The sequence below is a fragment of the Dermacentor variabilis genome, chromosome 4 (genome assembly GCF_050947875.1).
Source record: "Dermacentor variabilis isolate Ectoservices chromosome 4, ASM5094787v1, whole genome shotgun sequence".
Classification (NCBI taxonomy): domain Eukaryota; kingdom Metazoa; phylum Arthropoda; class Arachnida; order Ixodida; family Ixodidae; genus Dermacentor; species Dermacentor variabilis.
Genome location: NC_134571.1, coordinates 201,201,806 through 201,220,631, shown reverse-complemented (window position 1 = coordinate 201,220,631; position 18,826 = coordinate 201,201,806). Strand labels below are relative to the sequence as shown.

The 18,826-nt window shown below is 47.8% G+C and overlaps 1 protein-coding gene across 2 annotated transcripts in view; it reads left to right on the top strand.

Annotated features, from left to right (window-relative positions):
• Nucleotides 1-1,047: 1,047 nt before the first annotated feature.
• LOC142578131 (uncharacterized) overlaps nucleotides 1,048-18,826 on the top strand; it is a 43,150-nt gene continuing 25,371 nt past the window's right edge. Inside the window, exons 1-2 of one of the 2 annotated variants that reach the window (XM_075687536.1) lie at nucleotides 1,048-1,110; nucleotides 2,087-2,204. In XM_075687536.1, coding sequence (XP_075543651.1) covers nucleotides 1,063-1,110; nucleotides 2,087-2,204 — 166 coding nt within the window. In that variant the 5' untranslated portion in view covers nucleotides 1,048-1,062. Of the gene's footprint in view, nucleotides 1,111-1,475; nucleotides 1,540-2,086; nucleotides 2,205-18,826 lie in introns of those variants that run through there. The other variant, XR_012827182.1, reaches the window with a different exon arrangement.

Here is an 18,826-nt window from a genome sequence, read left to right as displayed (position 1 = left end):
TGAGCCGAAGTGAAGGCGGCCATTCAATATTTTTCGTATAACGTTCATTATTCCTGAAAAGTATGTTAAAAGGTGATTTTTCAGCATGTTCTGCCCTGCTAAACGTAAATCCTCAAATAATAGTAATGACACTTGCAATGCTCCGTTATGCCTTGGGACAGCATTTTATAGAATCGCTAAATGTTTTTGTGAATGCTGTCAAAATAAACAGGACCACCTGCCTGTGATATTGGCTGAAAGTGCATTTGTCCCGGGAATACAAGACCAGAACCGCAGTATCATGCACAATTACCATCACCCCAAAATGCTGGTACACTAAATATATGAGAAGCAGATTGAATTTGTGGATAAGCAGAAAAAGATGGAAAACTGGAAAGACGTGTGCCTTCAAATACTTCCTATTTTACCAGTCGTACTCGTAGCAGTGTGCTGGGCTAAATGTTCTGTTGCGCGAGCAGAGCAAAAGTCTACATGTAGACAGCATCTGACGCGCTGACTAAGGTGCACCTTGAAGTGTCTGATAATCTGAAGCATGTGCTCTAATACTGCTCGCAACTTTTTAGTGCAATAATACTGCAGTTGCACACATGCAGATGTGAGTCATCTTTAATATAATGTCGTAAAGACAGACACATCGATTACTATTCTGCGACTCAAGAGTGGGGATCACTATGCTTATTTTATAACAATGTATAGAGGTGAACATTTTATTAGCATACTTCACAATGGGATGTATTTGGGAATATGCTGTGTTCCTATGCTGTATTTGACAGCTGAAGCCAGAACTTTGCCTGAAGTCTATTTTTGCAGTCCAGGTAAATTTCCAGGGAGGTGGGATGATTCAGAAAAAGAACCATAAATTTATAACAAACAATGATATGCGCGCTGGCGAAATAGATTGTTTCCTGCTGCACTGCGTCATACGTAAAAATTTTTCATGCAGGAGACTGAAACTTTAGGCCAATCCATGTTTCACCAGCGTAAAGACAAAGGGTGATACATTTTTTACGTCACTGCAGATGCTGCCATTCATAATTATGCACGCACATAACACTGTATAAAATGAAGGAGATTCTGTGGTCTTCGGCCCACCTGAACTGGCGAATACAGGTAAGAACTTCCACAGAACTGGTGCTTGCCGCGGCGTAGTAAAGTATCGGCGCTACTTTTAGTAGGCTGACGCTGCTGTGTTCGAAATAGTTATAGATAATACTTGCGCTATGATTGTTCGCGAGCTTGTAATCAATTATTTTTTTTACTCAGAATAGGTCAAACGCGTGGGATATCCGGGCGCTATATGTAGCTCATCTTTGCGTGCTTAGAAAACACATGCAATTGTGCCGACAGAAGCGCACAATAAATGTAACTACCTTTTTTTTTTTTAAAAAACCCAGTCCTATAAGTACGTCTAATGTGTGTTGCTGCTTAAGTTTTCGCGAGAATTAACTGCCATACAGGGATAAAAAATGCGTGGTGTAGACTCTGCAAGCATGAGTTTCAACACATTGAGTTCTGCATGGCTGCGCGGCCACTGCTTAGGTGAAATATCGTTGAATATCAGAATATATGTTGAACTACTTGTCCTGATTCGCTCAGCCGTGTTCGGCCCCCGTCCGTCATGGTCATGGCACCGGCACCCTTCATGGGAGAGCGTTTCTTCGCCGGTTTCTCCTCAAGAACGGAACGCCAGCGACGTTAGCCTATGCTCTTAGCGTCTGTGGCGTCCATATTTCGAAGAAAAGCTTGCGAGAAAATGTTTTGTCCCGAAAGGCACCGGGGTCATGATGGGGACGGGACAATGCGCATCACGGCTTTGCGACACAGATATTGTATTTCGTGTGTGTGCTAACACCACGTCACTGCTTCGCGGCGTCACGTGACTTACTTACATGTCTTGAAATCTATTTGCTAACGAAGTTGTTTGTCCTAGTGATGTTTCTGTTGCTGATGTTGTTTGTGATTGTGCTCTGTTTGTGTTTAAATTGCTGCCTGCGGACAATGAATTTTGCATTGGCTCTGCTCTCTTGAACAAGAACGGCCTGTATTCTTTTCGGAAAACTTATTTCCTATCTGAAATTTTTTGCAGCTATCAAGTCCGATATATTCAGCAGCGTTTATTCGCTTCTCCACATTCCTGCACGTCATGAGTTTAAAGTGTCTAGCCCTGTGTTCTCTCGTGGTCATCATTTTTATCGTGAATACAAGTAAGTATGGTTTAAGCTTCGAGCATGCATACATTACACCTGGTACTTACAATTTGACAGATTCTTATGACGTGGACTGCCTATATTTGCTTGCATATATGAACGTAGATGTACATATGTATGTAATTTTATGTTGATATGTAGGTATGAACCCACTAGCCTTGAAAAGTTTGTCTCCTCACCTGACGTTTTTCTCGATTGGTATTTTAACGCTTTTATTGCGAAGAATGAAGGTACCTGTGGAATCTTTGTAGACAGTTGCTAAGATATTCGAGCATCCTTCCTGTACACGGATTGCTTCCATGACTGTTCTTATTTATAGTTCATGGAACGCCTTTGCGTAGTCTATGGGAGCCATATAGCCACGTGAAAGCTTTCGAATGCTATTCGCTGCACACATTGAAGTATCTCCGCTATTAGACTGACAAGAATTAGGAGTCAGGATAAATGGCGAACATCTCCGCAAGATAAGATCCCCTTCAGCAGCGCTGGAGTCTTGAAACAAACGGTTGAGGACCTTAACAGACAAACTGCAATTGTAAGCTTAAAGAATATTATTATTATTATTATTATTATTATTATTATTATTATTATTATTATTATAAGACAAAGTTAAAGTTCAATAGTCTGGCAAGGGAACGAAAATTCTCTATTGGCAGGCAGCCTCGAGAATGTATGCAAGAGTACGTTTACCTCGGCCGATCATTTACAGGGAACCATTGTCACGAAAAGAAAAATTAAAAAGAATAAACCAAGGTTGTTGCGCATACGGCAGTCATTCTCTAATGAAGTGCGGGAGCTCACCGCTATCCGTGAAGAGAAAGGTGTGCAATAATTGCTTTGTAATGGCGCTAGCATATTGGGCGGAGTCTTGAAGAATAACAAGGAAAATTGAGAAGTTAAGGACGGCGCAACAAGCGATGTTCCGCAATTACAGGTGAAGTTTAAGCTTCCTCCATTTTTTTGCGAAAGCATCAAATGTCCAATTGGGCGAAAAATCCAGTGTCTACAGCAGCGACATGGCCCCTCAATTCACTTTGGCTGCGACGCTCGTCACGTGCGCGCTTCGACAAAGAAGAGCGGGCGAAACGAAACACCTGCTGCCGCTAGCGAGGGAGTGATTGTGAAGAGGAAGAGGTGCTATTTTTCGCACCCCTTTAGGGAGCATGACTCAGCGCCTCGCGGCGGCGCGCTCAGTGTTGCGCGAGGGGAGAGGGCATCGGCGCGACGCCACGTCATCCTCGCTCTCGGAAGCCTGTGTTATCGGCGCTTTCCTTTCCCGCACAAGTTCTTGCCAGCGTTCTAACTCGCCTCCGTAATCTCTATGAAGAAATTACTGTATAAAAACAGAATGAATATGAAAGGAAAAAGTCTACCGAACCTATGACCCCACGGTCAGAAGCTGAGTGTCTCACCCAGTGGGTTCAGCGAGCGATTGCAAGCTTGTACTCAGTGATATCATGCAACTTGGGAACGTGGAAATGTCCATTGCCAAAGCCTGGCGTGGCGAAAGCGGTGGCGGTGACGTCAAAATCACCGTGGATTACTCGGGAGCATCCCCATTAAATTCGACGGCAGTAGGGCAATATAGCATGATGTCACCGTTCGAAGTGCACCGGCCTTGTGCTATTAGTGTTGAATTCCAATGGCAGATCACGAGCGCTCGGCTACATCACGAACGGAGCGCATGGTTCCGACTGAGATCGCTCTCGTCATATCTGCGAACGGAATCCGTGGGCTCTCGCGGGTGCACTTCGTACACAGAAATCAACCGAGAGGGCGCTAGAGTAGAGCTGGATCGGGTAGGCGTCATCACCATCCATCTGGATCATCCCGCCATTCCGTGCGTTTGTTTTTCTTTTGTGTCAGAATAACCTTCACTGGACTTGGGAACTTATAGTACCTGAGTCGGAGATGTCACTATCCAGGAGCAGGAACGAAAACGCACGGGCCGATGTAGCGTCCATGTTTTCCATGTCGCCCATAGCTGCCTGCGACCGGAAACAGGCGACCGTGACAGGAAGCAGAGGCGGGTGAAGGAAATACGCCACGCGGACTTCCGGTCGAATCTGCGGATGCTGGTGGAGCAAATATTTTTGCTCCGCGCAGAGCGATCCGAATCGGTGTCTGCTCCCAATCAGCCATTGGAACATGCAACCAACGCAGAGGAGGAAAACTTGATCTGGATCTACCATTGGAATTCAATAGAGAAGACGTTGTCTAAGCGCCTCAAAGCGCTCACTGGCCGGTGACCGTATGCATACATGACAGGAGCATGGCAGAGTGGAAAGACGACGCGAGAAACTCGTTTGGACCTTTGCACCACGTCGAATGTCCACAGTGCCCTCTGGAGCTCCCTGCGCGCCACCACCTTACCCTTTTGACAGCTGTAATTGTCCGTGATCACCCGCAAAACATTTCAGAAATTGCAGTTATTATTCTACCTGCGTGCAAATCCAGAGGGAAGCTAGATAGAATAGAAGAACGGAGGGGGGAGAGGAGGCAGATAACGGGCAGTGGTGGTGGTGGAACAAGTGGTGTGGGTAGAAGCGACGCAGGTCTTGCCACTCTTCACTCGCAGTACCACTCAGGGGGGGGGGGGGGAGAGGCGTGAGCGGAAAAAGACGTGAGAAGGCAAGGAAACGGTTGCGCGCAAACTGAAGGTAAGGTACGGAACGCTTCTGCTATTTCCGAAAAATAAACATGTACATTTGGCAAGTGGACAACTTACGGAGTGCGTGCAGAAGCAGAGCCGCTTTAAAACGCGGCCACACGACCAATCAAGAATTCTGTGCCCGCCGCGGTAGTTTTGCGGTTATGGAATTGGTCGAGGTCGCGGGTTTGATCCCGACCGCGGCAGCCACATTTCGACGGGGCCGAAATAAAAAAAAAAAAACGCACGTGCATTTAGCTTTAGGGACAGGTTAAAGAACACAATGGAGTCAAAATTAATCCGGAGTTCGCCGCTACGACGTGCCTTATTATCCGGTTGTGGTTTTTGCACGTACAGCCCCATCGTTTAATTAAAGTTGAATACTTCTACCACGACGGGATGTGCCATGTGAGGCAATGAATCTGGCGAACCCTGATATGGTCATGAACAATGGCGCACAAGAACGCCTCAAGTAAACACGTGTCCCTGTGGGGTGTTCTGTGTGCTACGCAAACAAACAGGAGTGTCACAAGCAAGGTAGCGTTTATCATAAACCCACCACTCTCGTGTTGAACTAAACGTTGAAAAAATTAAACATTCGGTGTCAGCACCCCCGCTAATTATCGTCAATCAAAGCAAACAGCACAGAAAGCTTCGCTTACGTCGATTCCTACAGTGCGTGGGATCCGCATAATGTTCGTTCAATGAGCCATGTGGCGCTTTCGCATCAAAAATGCGTTATTAGGAAATCTGAAACTAAAGACACCTTCGGCTGGTCGTTTCGGATAGACCAGTCTCATGAGCAGCAGCGTTGTATTGGACTGCTTGAAAGAGGGTGTGCGCCTTGCGTTCGGCAGGTTCTTTTCGATCGCTCTGCTCTCGCGTCGATGCCTCTCGGGCGCTCCCACCCCTGTCGCCGGAGCAGTCGTTGAGGTTGAGAACCTTTCCTGCTACGTCATCACAATACAGCGTCGCCGCTATTGGTGATGGTCCGCTGTAAACTAGGCCAGTGCACGTTGGAGTCTCAAGAAACGCTTGTTCACCGGCGCGTGCGCGGTTTTAAAGCGCGTCGAGCCGAGTTTCGCCGTAGCCTGCAATTTGACCTTCATTTGACTACAGCTGCGCCGTAGCCTTAGCAACGCGCTGCACCGCGCTGCGCCGCCACCGGCTTGGCGCGTGCGCTCTCCTCAACTGGGTCGCCGCCTGACCACGTGACTCGCCGCAAGGCTGGCGAAAAGGAGTGCCGCGCTCGCCTAGTCAGTGCGAGCTTGGCCATAAATGAGAGCTAGGCTGGGCCGTCTTTTCTGAGCGTTGCGCGGGAGCGGGATGATTTGAGCCGTCGTCGCCAAGTGGCGTGTGACCACCCGCGGATATCGCCCGGCGAACTGTTCGCTGAAGAGGGTCCGGAATGCAAAAGGCGTCGCAGCGTGGCGACCATTGTAGGAACCGCGTTCGCGCCTTCTCCGTTCGTGCTTCGACGTTGCGCATGTTCGCGGCGTGGTGTTTGCATGTCTCTGTGGCACAACAGGCGTCGCACCGGTGAAGGATGCGTGCCTACCCAAACCTAGGGCTCTATAACGTAAAACTATTCCAATATGTTTTATTCCAATCTCCTGACGTCAGATTTGCGGAACCGCCGACGCAAGCACCGGGCGGTCACCCGCAGGGTTGTCTGAACAGACCAATCAAACGCTCTCCTTGTTCACAGGAGGTCACTTTTGTTTGTTTGACAAACGAATAACATTGCCTACACTGAGTGACTTGTTTTGTCTAATTGGCTGACAAGAGGCGAGGAGCACTCTCAAGTGGAGGGGGATTAGATGGGGCCGAGCCACTGCAATGAAAATGGATAAGTGGATGAAGAGGATGGTGCCGGCGTCTGCGATTTGTCCGCTTTCCCTTACTTTGCTTGCGGTGGCTGGTCGAAAATCGCGTAGACATGCAAAGGAAGGTTAAGAAGGCTGCTAAAACGAATCCTCAGCGAAAAAGAGTTGGCAACACGAGGTAGTAAATGTGCCAAAGGTGTTCGAAAACGTTACAATGCCACGTAACAGCTTTATTGTATGTAAATAAACCCATAGTTTCCCGCAGGAAAGAGTACGTAGCCAGTGCCTGAGCGATCAGCGGCATCCATTTTTTATTCCTTATGGAACGGGGCAGCCTGCGGCTAGTCAGAAAAAAAGTTCATATTTGTTCGGCATTTTTATACATTTTTAACGCATACACGTCACTTTGACGAGTGAGTTTTCGCGGTTTTGTGACGTGGCGTGACAAGGAATGAAGTGCGTGCAGACCTAAAACTTTTGACCAATATTGGAGGTCTAATGGCGAAAAGGCATCGAATTAGAAATAACTATTTTTTTTTCTTCAGTCCAATCAGCCATAATAAGTTTGTACACGTCATATCAGATGGGCAGCTATCGCAGTTTTCGTGACGTCGTGTGAGAGACAGACAAAGTGGAGGTTTTCCAAAAAGTTTTTGACAAGTCGCGGAGGGCTGATTTCAGAATTGTAATAGAAACGTTTGGAAGAGCTTTACGTCATATCGCCCCTGCTCCTGTATTTTGTAAGAAGGCGGGTTCCCATACGTGGCTGCTGACGTCAATCAAGAAGGGTGTTTGGATCTTTGCGCTTCTTCATAGTGTCACTGTGTATACTTATTGACGAAGTTCAATAAACAGGCCGTAATAAGCAAGATTGGGCTTTGGAATTTCAATAACAATTACGTACTTCCGGAAGAAACCGGCTGTCCTCTCCTCACGCTCGGCCGCGACTGCCCCCGCAGCAATTAATATTTACCTTCCCTGCTTATTAGTGTCGTAGCTGATGGGGCTCGCTAATTTCGACTAGTTTTGAATGCTTAACTAGCGTCGAACCAGGTGAAACTTAAGGTCAGCCCACATGCACGCTTGCCAGCGCGCGTTCGCTCGTGCCCGCTCCTTGTTAGACGCCATGGCAGACTGATAGCGCTTCAAAAATGAGGAAGCTGGATGTGGCTATTATCCGTCGGCCAAGCTGGTGAAGGACAAAGCCGGTCCGTACCACGTAGCAATGTCATACTTTAGCATATGAGCGCGAGCGCTCACTAAAGCGCCATCGTGTACAAAGCAAACTGTGCGCATACGCACTACATTTGCATGTAGCAGCGGTCCCTTACGTAGAGTCGATACCGTGGCCGCCGCGAGGTACCGCGATGAGTCCACTGTCTAAGCGCGCTGCAGCTCCCCTGAGGACTAAAACCCCTCCATCTACGCGCCGCCGCCGCTTTGGCTAAGTAGCGCCAACCTTTGATGTGCGCTGCCTTTTGCCCTCACACCAGTTCCGGTTACGGCATTTCCGGTTCCGCCATTTCCGCTTTCTGCAGATGCGCTGCTGGAATTTCCGCTGCGAGTGCTTTATTATACGATGGCTGCTGTTGGACGCTCACAGGTGCTTATCAGCTGCAGCAGCGGGCGCCAACCTGAGTAGCTCGCTCTAGGCCCTCCACCTACGTGCAGGCGTAGCCCGTGTTCGTCTACGCGTTTGTTGAGTGGACGCTGCGCCCGCACGGCTTGTCTATCGTCCATTTTTGCTGACAAGGCGCGGAGAGCCATGTGCCGGTGCGTCACTTCCCCTCAGAACATGAAGCTGAAGCCTCGTAAGTTACACTTGACGCCGGAAGCTAAGGCGGGGCTTGCGAGAGGAGCACGGAAAAGGAGGGTAGCTTGGCGGTAGTTAACCTGGTTGGCCAAAACGTGCATGGAGGGGCATTACTGAGGACAACCGCGTTGGGCTTACGTTTGACGCGCCGTAGGCGCCGAACTGGGATGTAGTTTCATCTATTAATATCCAAAATTAAATTTGAACTGCGCGGCACGGTTACATTTAGCAGGCGGAGCGCTGTGCGCGCGCCCCGCTTCGTCGTGACCTTCGCAATGCAAGGCATTGAAGAAGGCACCGGAGCACAGCTGATTTCATTGCTAATGACTCCGCTTCTGCTGAACACATTGAAATATTTAATGCGCCAAAGCATTTCTGAAACAGCCTATATTACCCTTAAAATTCATTTCTCTTCTTCGATAAAGAGTGGTCTGGCGCCCCTTTAAATAAAAGGGGTAGCTAAAAAGATAGTTCTCAGTTCATTTTATGATTAATCTCTGTTCAGCTTTCTGGGGGGGGGGGAATTGGAGGACGCTTAAGCTTTGACTTTTTCGCGTTCAATGAACCCTGACTGCATCTCGCGCTTTCCGGCAACTGTGGCTTATGTAACTGTAATGTTTACCCAGAAACGCTGGCGGCGTGCGCTATGCACGAAGGCGAGCTTTCTAGTAGAAACGCGGCCTCTTGCGTAGGTCATTCGCGTAGGTGGTGCCCAGAGCCACGCAAAAAAAAAAAAATCATAATTTTTAGGTTACTGCTATTGCTTCCCACTTTTAATAATAAGTGTGAGAAGACTTATCATAAAAGGCCTGCGCTGTCGGTGTTTTGTTTCATGACATTTGTCTGTGGGCTGTCATTCTTAAAGTTCCAAGCAATCACTTTGCCAAGGATGTAAGAAAAAGTATGAGCAACCTTAGCAATAGGATGGTGTGGCCATATAACTCGCATATACCACGTGACATATAGGAAGGCGTGGTGTAAGCATATACTTAAATACATACGACAACCTCGCCGGCGCCGACGCCGACACCAGATTTTATGCAACACGGGACCTTTAACACTATCGCATTAATAATGAAGTTTCTGTATTCGGATGGGAGATAAACGCATTTAAACAAATCGGGTAGCAGAATTTTACCACTAAATTACAGACCCTTTGCCTTAACTAGCACGGCCCGCAAAATAATGGAGCATATATTATACCCAAAGGTTTCTCACTTCTTTGAATCTGATGTTCTTTTCACTTCATCACAACATGGCGTCCGACGTTCGTTTTCCTGCGAAACGCAACTTCTTATTTTCGCACATTCACTACATGCTACATACTAGACAGAGGTTCTCGTGCTGGTTGCTTTTTCTTTGTGTTTTGCAGGCGTTTGACAAACCCTAAATCGTTGCTGTATAAACTATCCTTGGTTACCTTGATCCATCATCATCATGCTACATTGGCTCTAGTGTTTTCTTACTAATCGCTTGCAGTGTGTTACTATTCAACCCGAATATTCCAAGTGGTCTAAGTTTTCTACCAGCTTGGACCACTAGGTATTCGCTCTTGGTGGCGATGCCGTCGTGCTCGTAACATGTTCGTCATTCGAGCTTCGTCATGTCACTCGCCATGCCGCCGTCGTCGCCCCTTCCACGCCGACCCAGCGGCTCAAGTTGTCTTCTAGGACCGCCACTTGGTATGTGCTCGTAGTCGTGATGCCGTCGAGGTCGTCGCATCTTAGTCATTCGAGTTTCGTCACCAGAATTTCGCCATGCCGTGGTCGTCACACAGTCGGCATGCGTTCTTTGTGTTGTCCGGCTCTAGTTCTGATGCCGCGGTTTTCGTTGTAATGTCGTCCCTCCAACTTGGCCATCCGACTCTAGTCATTCTGTCGTCGTCACGCCGCCGTAGTCATACAGTCTTCGTGATACAGTTGTCACGCCAACGTCTTCATGCATTCATCTTCAAGTAATTGTCATCATACCCTTGCCTCCCTATCCTCGTCACGGCGCCGTCGTCATACAGTCTTTATGAAGCAACTGTCGTCAAGCAAGCGTCGGCATACAAACGTCTTCATTAAATTGCCTTCATAGCCTTGTGGTTCCATTGTCGTCATTGCGCCATCGTCATAAAGTTGTTGTGATGCCATCGTGGTCGTTCTATGATCGTCATTGTAACTTCCTCATCCGACTCTCGTCATGCCATCGTGGTCACGCCATCGTCCTCACACAGTCGTCGTCATGCTGTTGTCAGGCCGTCCTCGTCACCCTATAGTTTTACCGTTGTTATCACTCCAATAACGTCATCTTATTGTCCTCATGCCGTCGTCGTCATACCGAATTCGTTCCATCAACGTCAATAGTTCGTTATTCTGTCGTAATCATGCGTTCGTCATTCCAGCATGATTATGCCGCCGTTGTCTGGTCATCCTCGTATCGCGTCTTCGGCAGTGACTGTCTTGCATTCGTTGTCACACCGTCGTCATAGGTTCGTCGTGATCGGGCCATAATCGTCATTTTCGCGTTGTCATACCGTCGTCGTCATACACTTGTCGTCATCCCATTATCATAATGTGATCATCGCCATGCTGCCATCGTTACACCATCGTCATCATTTCAGAATCGTGATCTTATTGTATCGTGCGACCGTTGTCGTTGAGTCAACGTCATTTTTTATCCGTCATTGCATCGTCATTATTGCGTCGTCGTCGTGCAGTCATCGTGATGCCGTCATGCTCATGGGCGACCTTGGCAAGCATGTGCCACAGTAAAACTCACTGATGCAAGAGACAACGCATGCCGCATAAATCCGAAGTAACGTAACTCTCAGAACAACCGCCTAACATGTTATAGTATCAACATGAATTCAGCAATATCTGATGTCACTACCTTGCTGGAATGCTAATCGCATTACTTTCGACAGTCATGGTGAGATGGTTTTCACCGCATCGTTTTTCTAATTGAAGGTAATGACTTGCCCAACTCTCTTGAATAATGTACTTATATCGATACGACTGCGTTATTTACCGCGAAGTCCGTGACTTCAGTGATAAGCCGGCCTTACAAAGCGATTTTAATTCTGTCGTAATAAAGCGCAAAACTTGTAAAATGGAACTTAACCATATGATATTTAAGCTAACGCGCATTTCACGTCAGAATGTTTATCTTTCCTCTGCATCGTAACATAAGTACTTGGGAGATCTCATAATTGCTAGTTTGACTTGGGAATCTCCAATTGATTTGATAATCAGTAATACTAACGGTATATTAGGTTGAACATCTGTAAAGGAAGTCTCTAAAACTACTCATTTAGGTCTATAGAGCACTTTCTGAATCATATTTTGAATATGCAGCTTCAGTATGAGACCACAACCAAGCTAACTTATCTCAAGCCCTTGAACTTGTCCAGAATAAAGAAAGTGACTTTATCCCTTCCTATTGCAACTGCACAGCCAGTGTAACATAAATGAAAAAAAGCTTATCATTGCCTTCATTGTCACTACGCCGAAAGCCGTCCCATCGTTCTCTTTTCCATAAATTTAAGCTAGTTGCCATTGCTCAGGTCTTCAAATTTTTCTGCGGGAAAAACTGGGGTACACCAGTTCATCCTATGTTGCAGCTGTACAGGGTTTTGTTTCTCGGACTCCTACGTTACAGCCTACCAGTGTTGTGAAATGCATGCAAGACGAACTTTCGCGCCTTCGAGAGCATACAAAGTCAAGCCCTACGCACGTGTTTAGGGCTGCCTCGGTGCACCTCAACAGAAGCAACAATCGCCATCGCGGGAGACCATATGATCGAGACACATGTAGCTGTCGACTCTCTCAGAGCGCACATTCGCCATCTGTCAAGGATCCCCAACCATCATTTGGCCTCCCTACCAGCCGAGAGACATCAAGCGACCTTTTCACGAGTGATTAGCGCTCATCAAGAGTGCATACCGGCATCTTTTACACCGGCGGCGAAGCCTTCCTCTCCCCTGTGGTGCCTGCGACAGCCTCAAGTGAATTTTACTATTCCTGGAATTACAAAAAAGTCCGATCATGCAGCTCCGGCTCTGAAGCAGCTTACGCTGCTATTACTGCACCAGAGGTATCATGACCACATTCATATATATACCGATGGTTTGACTTCACCTACCAGCTCAAGTGCCGCATTCGTCGATCCAGCCAAGAACGTTACAGTTAAATTCAAATTGTCGCACACGACTACATCTACATCGGCAGAATTTGCAGCTCTCCATGCCACTATGATGTACATCACGGAAGAGCCAACAGAGAAATGGGTCGTATTTTGTGACTCTGAGGCATCCCTTCACAACATCAGGTCTGCATTACGTCACAGAACTTACGAGCAGATGACATCTGACACCAGGGAACTGCGCCACCATGCTCTAGAAAGAGGACACCACATTATATTTCAGTGGATTCCTGCTCACTGTGGCATCGTCGGCAACAACCTGGCTGACAAGGCTGCCCGGTGTGCCCGCGAAGATACCAAGACGCGCCCAACACCTTTGGCGAGGTCGGACGCTGCCAGAGAACTTCGCCTACTTGCTCGCAAGAAGTCACAAGATCTCTGGATTTCAAGTGCCTTCAATTGCAGATTACGCAAACTGGACCCCACGCTACAGCTACAACTGCCATCTAGCCTTTTCCGCTGCGAAACAACCTTGTTGTGTCGCTTGTGGCTGAGAGTGGCGTTCACGAACGCATACTCCTACCGTATGGGAATGGCCGAGAGCCCGATGTGCGACTCCTGTGGGTGCGTGGAGACCATCGAGCACCTATTGCATACCTGCCCTCGCTACGATGTCCAACTCCTCTCTCTGCGGGCAACTTTACGCCGACTGGACTCGAGACCGTTCACCGAGTCGAAGGTACTCGCTCGGACCGTGGCCACACGCGTCACTGGCTCAGAAAGCGATTCGTGCACTAGTGCAGTACTTGAAGTGGACGGGCTTAAGAGATCGTTTATAGTGTCCTTGTGTATGGTGTCCCTCCCACACGTACTAAGTGCTTACTCTCTCCCTTTCTTCCTCTATATCTACCCCTTTCCCCACCCCCAGTGTAGGGTAGCAAACCGGATGCTCTTCTGGTTGACCTCCCTGCCTTTCCTACCCTTGTTTTCTCTCCCTCTCTTACAATCACACGTAATTTCACAACCACCCACCTATTGCGCGTATCGGGTTGACGACAAAACAAAGTCGGTTGCATCCGCCTGGAACTACATACCGGCTTTTACTGCATCTATCGCCGAGAGGGCGCTCATTTGGAGATGTTCATTTCATTTCGTTCTTTATTTGATTGGAAAAGACGAAGAATTAGCTCTTGTGCGGAAGCTCCTTTTTCACTGCTCTAATTTTAAGAGTATTCTTGCGTGTTTTTCGGAGGCGCGGCTACAAAGACCTTCGACGATAGAAGCGGAGTCAGCTAGACGTCCGAAGGAGACATACGTCACAGCGTCAAGCGCTCCGAGCAAGCGCAATCACCTCATGAGCGACACGGGCAACGAGGACACGCTGATGTACTACTATGCTTCAGAAGAAGATCTGTCGGATAACGGTGATTACTTGACAGTTGTGGGACAAAAACGAAAGAGCAGAATCGTCACTGCTTCCTCGTCTTCAACAAGGACGAAGGCGATGGCAAAGAACAATGACACGGCTCATATTACCCTCTTCTTGGCGGAGACGCCGACCGATGACCTGAATCGGCTAAACAGGCAAGCCATATCTGTCACACTGGAGGCTCCTGTTCCGAATGAGATTACGGATGTGAGAATTAACACCTGTAAGAACATTGTCGCGGTCGACGTCAAGACCAGAGCAGCGCTGGGTATCGTCAGTGCAGTTAACTTGTTGGGCAAGATAAATGTTCGCAACATAATACCATGGGATAGTAATACTTGATCAGGTGTGATTTATGATGTCGATGAGTCAAACAATGACAACAATCTGCCTATTTCGGTTAAACGCGCCACAGCAGATGTAACTATGATTGAGATCCGTCGCCTAGGAGATTCAGGTTGTGTGAAGCTAACCTTCAAGAGAGGAACTTGGCGTCACACGTGAAAGTTGGATTTTTTCGTCATCCAGTGCGCCGTTCGTTCCAAGACTACTTCAGTGCCGTAATTGTTTGAAGGTCGGGCATGTCAGCGGCGTATGCAAAAATTTGACCGTGTGCCCAAAATGTTCTGAGCAGCACAGCACTGATGCTTGCCGTGCGACTGCTTTCAAGTGTGCCACTTGCTCTGGTCCTTATGGAGCATTGTTGAAAGAGTGCTCGAGCCACAAAACAGAGCTGAAAGTTCTGAAACAAATGGTGAGAGAAAACTCAATGCACAGAGAGGTCATCGCTAAAATGCGACGACGTCGTGCCCACCTCAGACGATCTTCTTCTGCTAGAAATACTGATATCGTCGCAAGAAAGATGCTACTTGTTGCAGTTGGCGCTCCCAAGGCAATCAAGCACACTAACAATATGGTGTCTGGTGACGCAGTGAATACGTCCACTGCAAACATCTGGCTTGCACTTCCGACACGAAATCTGTCAGCAGTACAAAGATTGACGGTGGACGACCAACGTACCAATGACGGCACATATCGCGTGCGAGGTCAACACAAGCAGGTAATCGCTATAAGCAAGTCTCTAATGAAAGTCATTCACGTGTTGATAAATGACATGCCGACGCCATCTGCTCGGGGTGCACTGACAGTTCTGGACGGTCTGGATCCGGATCTTGCGAGCCTCAAATAGCAAGCACAATGGCTCTACCGCATCAGCCGTTCTTTAGAAAAGTCAAGGAAGTGCCTATTAAGCAATGGAATACCCGTGAACTGAAATACCGTATTGCTGATTTTGGCTAGTACGTTTTCATCAATAGATTCCCCATTATTGTCGTCTGTGAACCGAACCTTCAGAAACCTGTCCGAATCTCAGTGTATGAACCTTATGTGTCATCGACTTGTAATAACATTAGCAAGGTGATGATCTACATACAGTGTGAACTGACTTGCGTTGTTCATCCTGTGCGGCCATATGAAAGTAATGAGTATGTCTGTTTGACCGTGAAAAAACACACTCTTGAGTTTACTCTATTGGGCGCTTACCATTCTCCATCAAGGCGTTTCGACAGACAGAGACTGAGAGACATTATAGATGTGACTCCTGGTTCATGGATTGTTGTTGGGGACTTTAACGCACATCATTCACTTCGGGTAAGCATCAAGGTAAATTTCAAAGGAAGACACCTGGTTTCATTTGCCTGAGACAACGAACTTTGTTGTCTTAAACGATGACAGTCCCACGTTTCTGCGCTGCAGAATGTACAGTAGTTGTATAGACTTAGCTTTTGTCTCGCTATGCCACACTCGCTGCGTCCATTGGTTCGCAGACATAAAAACTCATGGAAGCGACCACATTCCTAAAGCCTAAACCTAAAGATAAATGGCCTAGCGAAATCCGTTCCATCAAATTTTACACAAAGAATAGATTGGCCTATGTTTAAATCACTTAGGGAAGATGTATGCCACGAAGGCTTTTCGTCCACACTGGGAATTCAGGTCGCCAAGGCTTTGCAGGATGCTATGCGTTCATTGCGGCCATTGGAGAAATACACAAATTTTGATTCGGAAATACAGAGCCTCAGTGCAATCCTCCGGCGTGCGGAACAATGGTACAGACGGACTAAATCGGTTTACGGCCGTAGAGAGGCTTGACGCACACACAAAAAAAATTCAGCGTCGCCTCGCTGTACTGCAAAATGAATGCTGGAAATATTTTTGTCAGTCTCTAAATCCGCGTAGACCTCTTTCTGCTGTCTGGAGAACAGTCCGCGGACTTCGAACAGCTCCTCAACAGAGCCATCCATTTAAATCTGTAGCCCTACATGAATGACGCCGAGAAGTCGATGTAACCGAAGATTACTGCACCAGGATTGCGGGTCTGACATTCCAGCCTTGCACACCTATTGCTATTGTCTCCCCTTGCTCCCAAGATTATTGTACGGACACTCTTTCCTGCATCGAAGAACTGAAGGCCACACTTGTTGGATGCAGTGGATCTTCGTCACCAGGACCCGATGGCATCACATGCTGTGCGCTTGCAAACCTTGGTCAAGAGGCCAGAGATGCACTTCTTGGCCTATACAACACATCACGGCGTGACGGCCCGGCCCCTATCACGTGGAAATCCGGTCGCCTTGTTCCAATCCTCAAGCTTGGCAAATTTTCCTGGGAATTGTCATCATACCGTCCAATCGCACTGGCCAGCTGTGCCGGCAACGTAATGGAGAGAATGATCCCTACATGGTTAGAATAGTACTTGGAATTTTACAGCGGCTATCCAGAGGTAATTGCTGGCTTTCGATGCGAACGCTCATCAATAGATAGCGTTATTGACCTTGTAACATATGTACAGCACCAGAAACATCTGAAGCAAATCACTGCGGCCTTATTCCTTGATATCAAAAGTGCGTACGACAATGTAGATAATCATGCAATTCTGGAGGCTTTAGAAGCTGTAGGGATTGGTGGACACGCCTTTCTCTGGATATGCAGCCATTTGAATAGAACATTTTCACTGAAGACGGACCAACGCCGTCTAGCTATACCAGTCGTGATGTACCGCAAGATGGAGTACTCAGCCCTACTCAGTTCAACCTGGTGCTCGTTGGTCTCGCCGATTCGTTACCGCAAGCGGTACAGCTCTCCGTATATGCAGACGGCATTCGCATATGGGCTTGAGAAGTGACATGTGTACATGTCCGCGCACGACTTCAGTACTTCAGAAGGCTTCAACGGCCGTGTCAGCATAGCTAAGAAGGCAATGCCTGGAGCTTTCACCCGAGCAATGTGCACTCGTTGCTTTTACTGGGAAAGCGATGGCCCTGTGTGGTTTGCGTATTATTGATCGAACTGTATAATACACACGAGCACACACATCTCCTGGCGTCATCAATCATAGAGACGTGTGTTGGAGCCCTCACGTCTCGTACATGACAAAGCATTTGGTCACCATTAGGCAGCTTCTTGCGTTTCGCGGCCGGCAGTCTTGGGGTGCAGCAATACCATCAATGTTGCAACTATATAAAGCGCTGCTTTCGGGCTCCCTGTGGAACAGCTTACCTGTACTAGGAAATAGTTGCACTAGAAATATCCGAAAGCTCCATAGTGTGCAAGCACAAGCACACGCACTCAGAACTTGTCTCGGTCTCCCAAAAACTATGTCATCGATTGCGGCAGTGGCCATTGCTAGGGACGCTCCTTTGAGAGTCTACAATGATACCCGAGATGCCCGGAGAGCACACATCGGACACCGGACTCGGATTCTCCAACACCATCTTGTTCGCCTGCCAGCAAAGAGGCTACATTAAACTTTTGCCAAAAGTATTGCGAGACGTGATATTACCATCACAATTTACGCCCGCTACACAATTATCAGACCTACTGTGGTATCTGCGCCGCCCGCAAGTGCAATTAACAATTCCAGGCATCAGGAAGAAAGCTGGAGCGCCGTTGCAAGCTTTGAAGCAAGCAACTATGGAACACATTCACAACGTGCACAGATTCCGGCAACATGTCTACACAGATGGTTCGGTAAAAATCAACAGCTTTGCTGTTGCAGGCATCATCCCGGCAAAATCTGAAGAAATCAAAATGAAAAAATTCAAGTGTGACTACATCGACGTGTACCGAACTTGCGGCACTTCGTGCTGCATTTGATTTCATTATTCAGGAACCACCACAACAATGGACATCCTTTAGCGACTCCAAGGTAGCCCCTCAGTGCATACAAAGCCCTATGCACAGCGGACTCAATGAACAACTGGCCTCAGAAATTCGACAGATATATCATCGCAGCCACGACAAAGGACACAACATAATCTTTCAGTGGCTTCCAGGACAATCAGCGTCAGCGGGAATGACCACGTCGACAAAGCCGCCCGATCTGCACATGAAAGTGGTCAACGTGCCTTGATTCCGCTTTAGGGAAAAGACGCTGCGGCTGGGCTGTGATTGATGTCCCGTGAATGTACTTTGCCCCTGTCGGACTGGAACGTTTTCACCATGTGTGGCTTGCATTTGTTGTTTCAGGACATACGGATGCATCCACCGACTGGGTTACCACGACGTCAACAGACCATGCTGTACCGTCTGTGGCTAGGCGTTGCATTTACGAACTCATATGCTTTCGTTATTGGAATGGCCAACAGCCCCAGTTGCCACACAGGTGACACAGGCAACAGCGATGAGACGTTCGCATACATTATCTGTGTCTGCCCGCGATATAGTGCCAAGAGACAAGTGGTGTGCAGGGTACTGGACCAGTTGGAAAATCGTCCA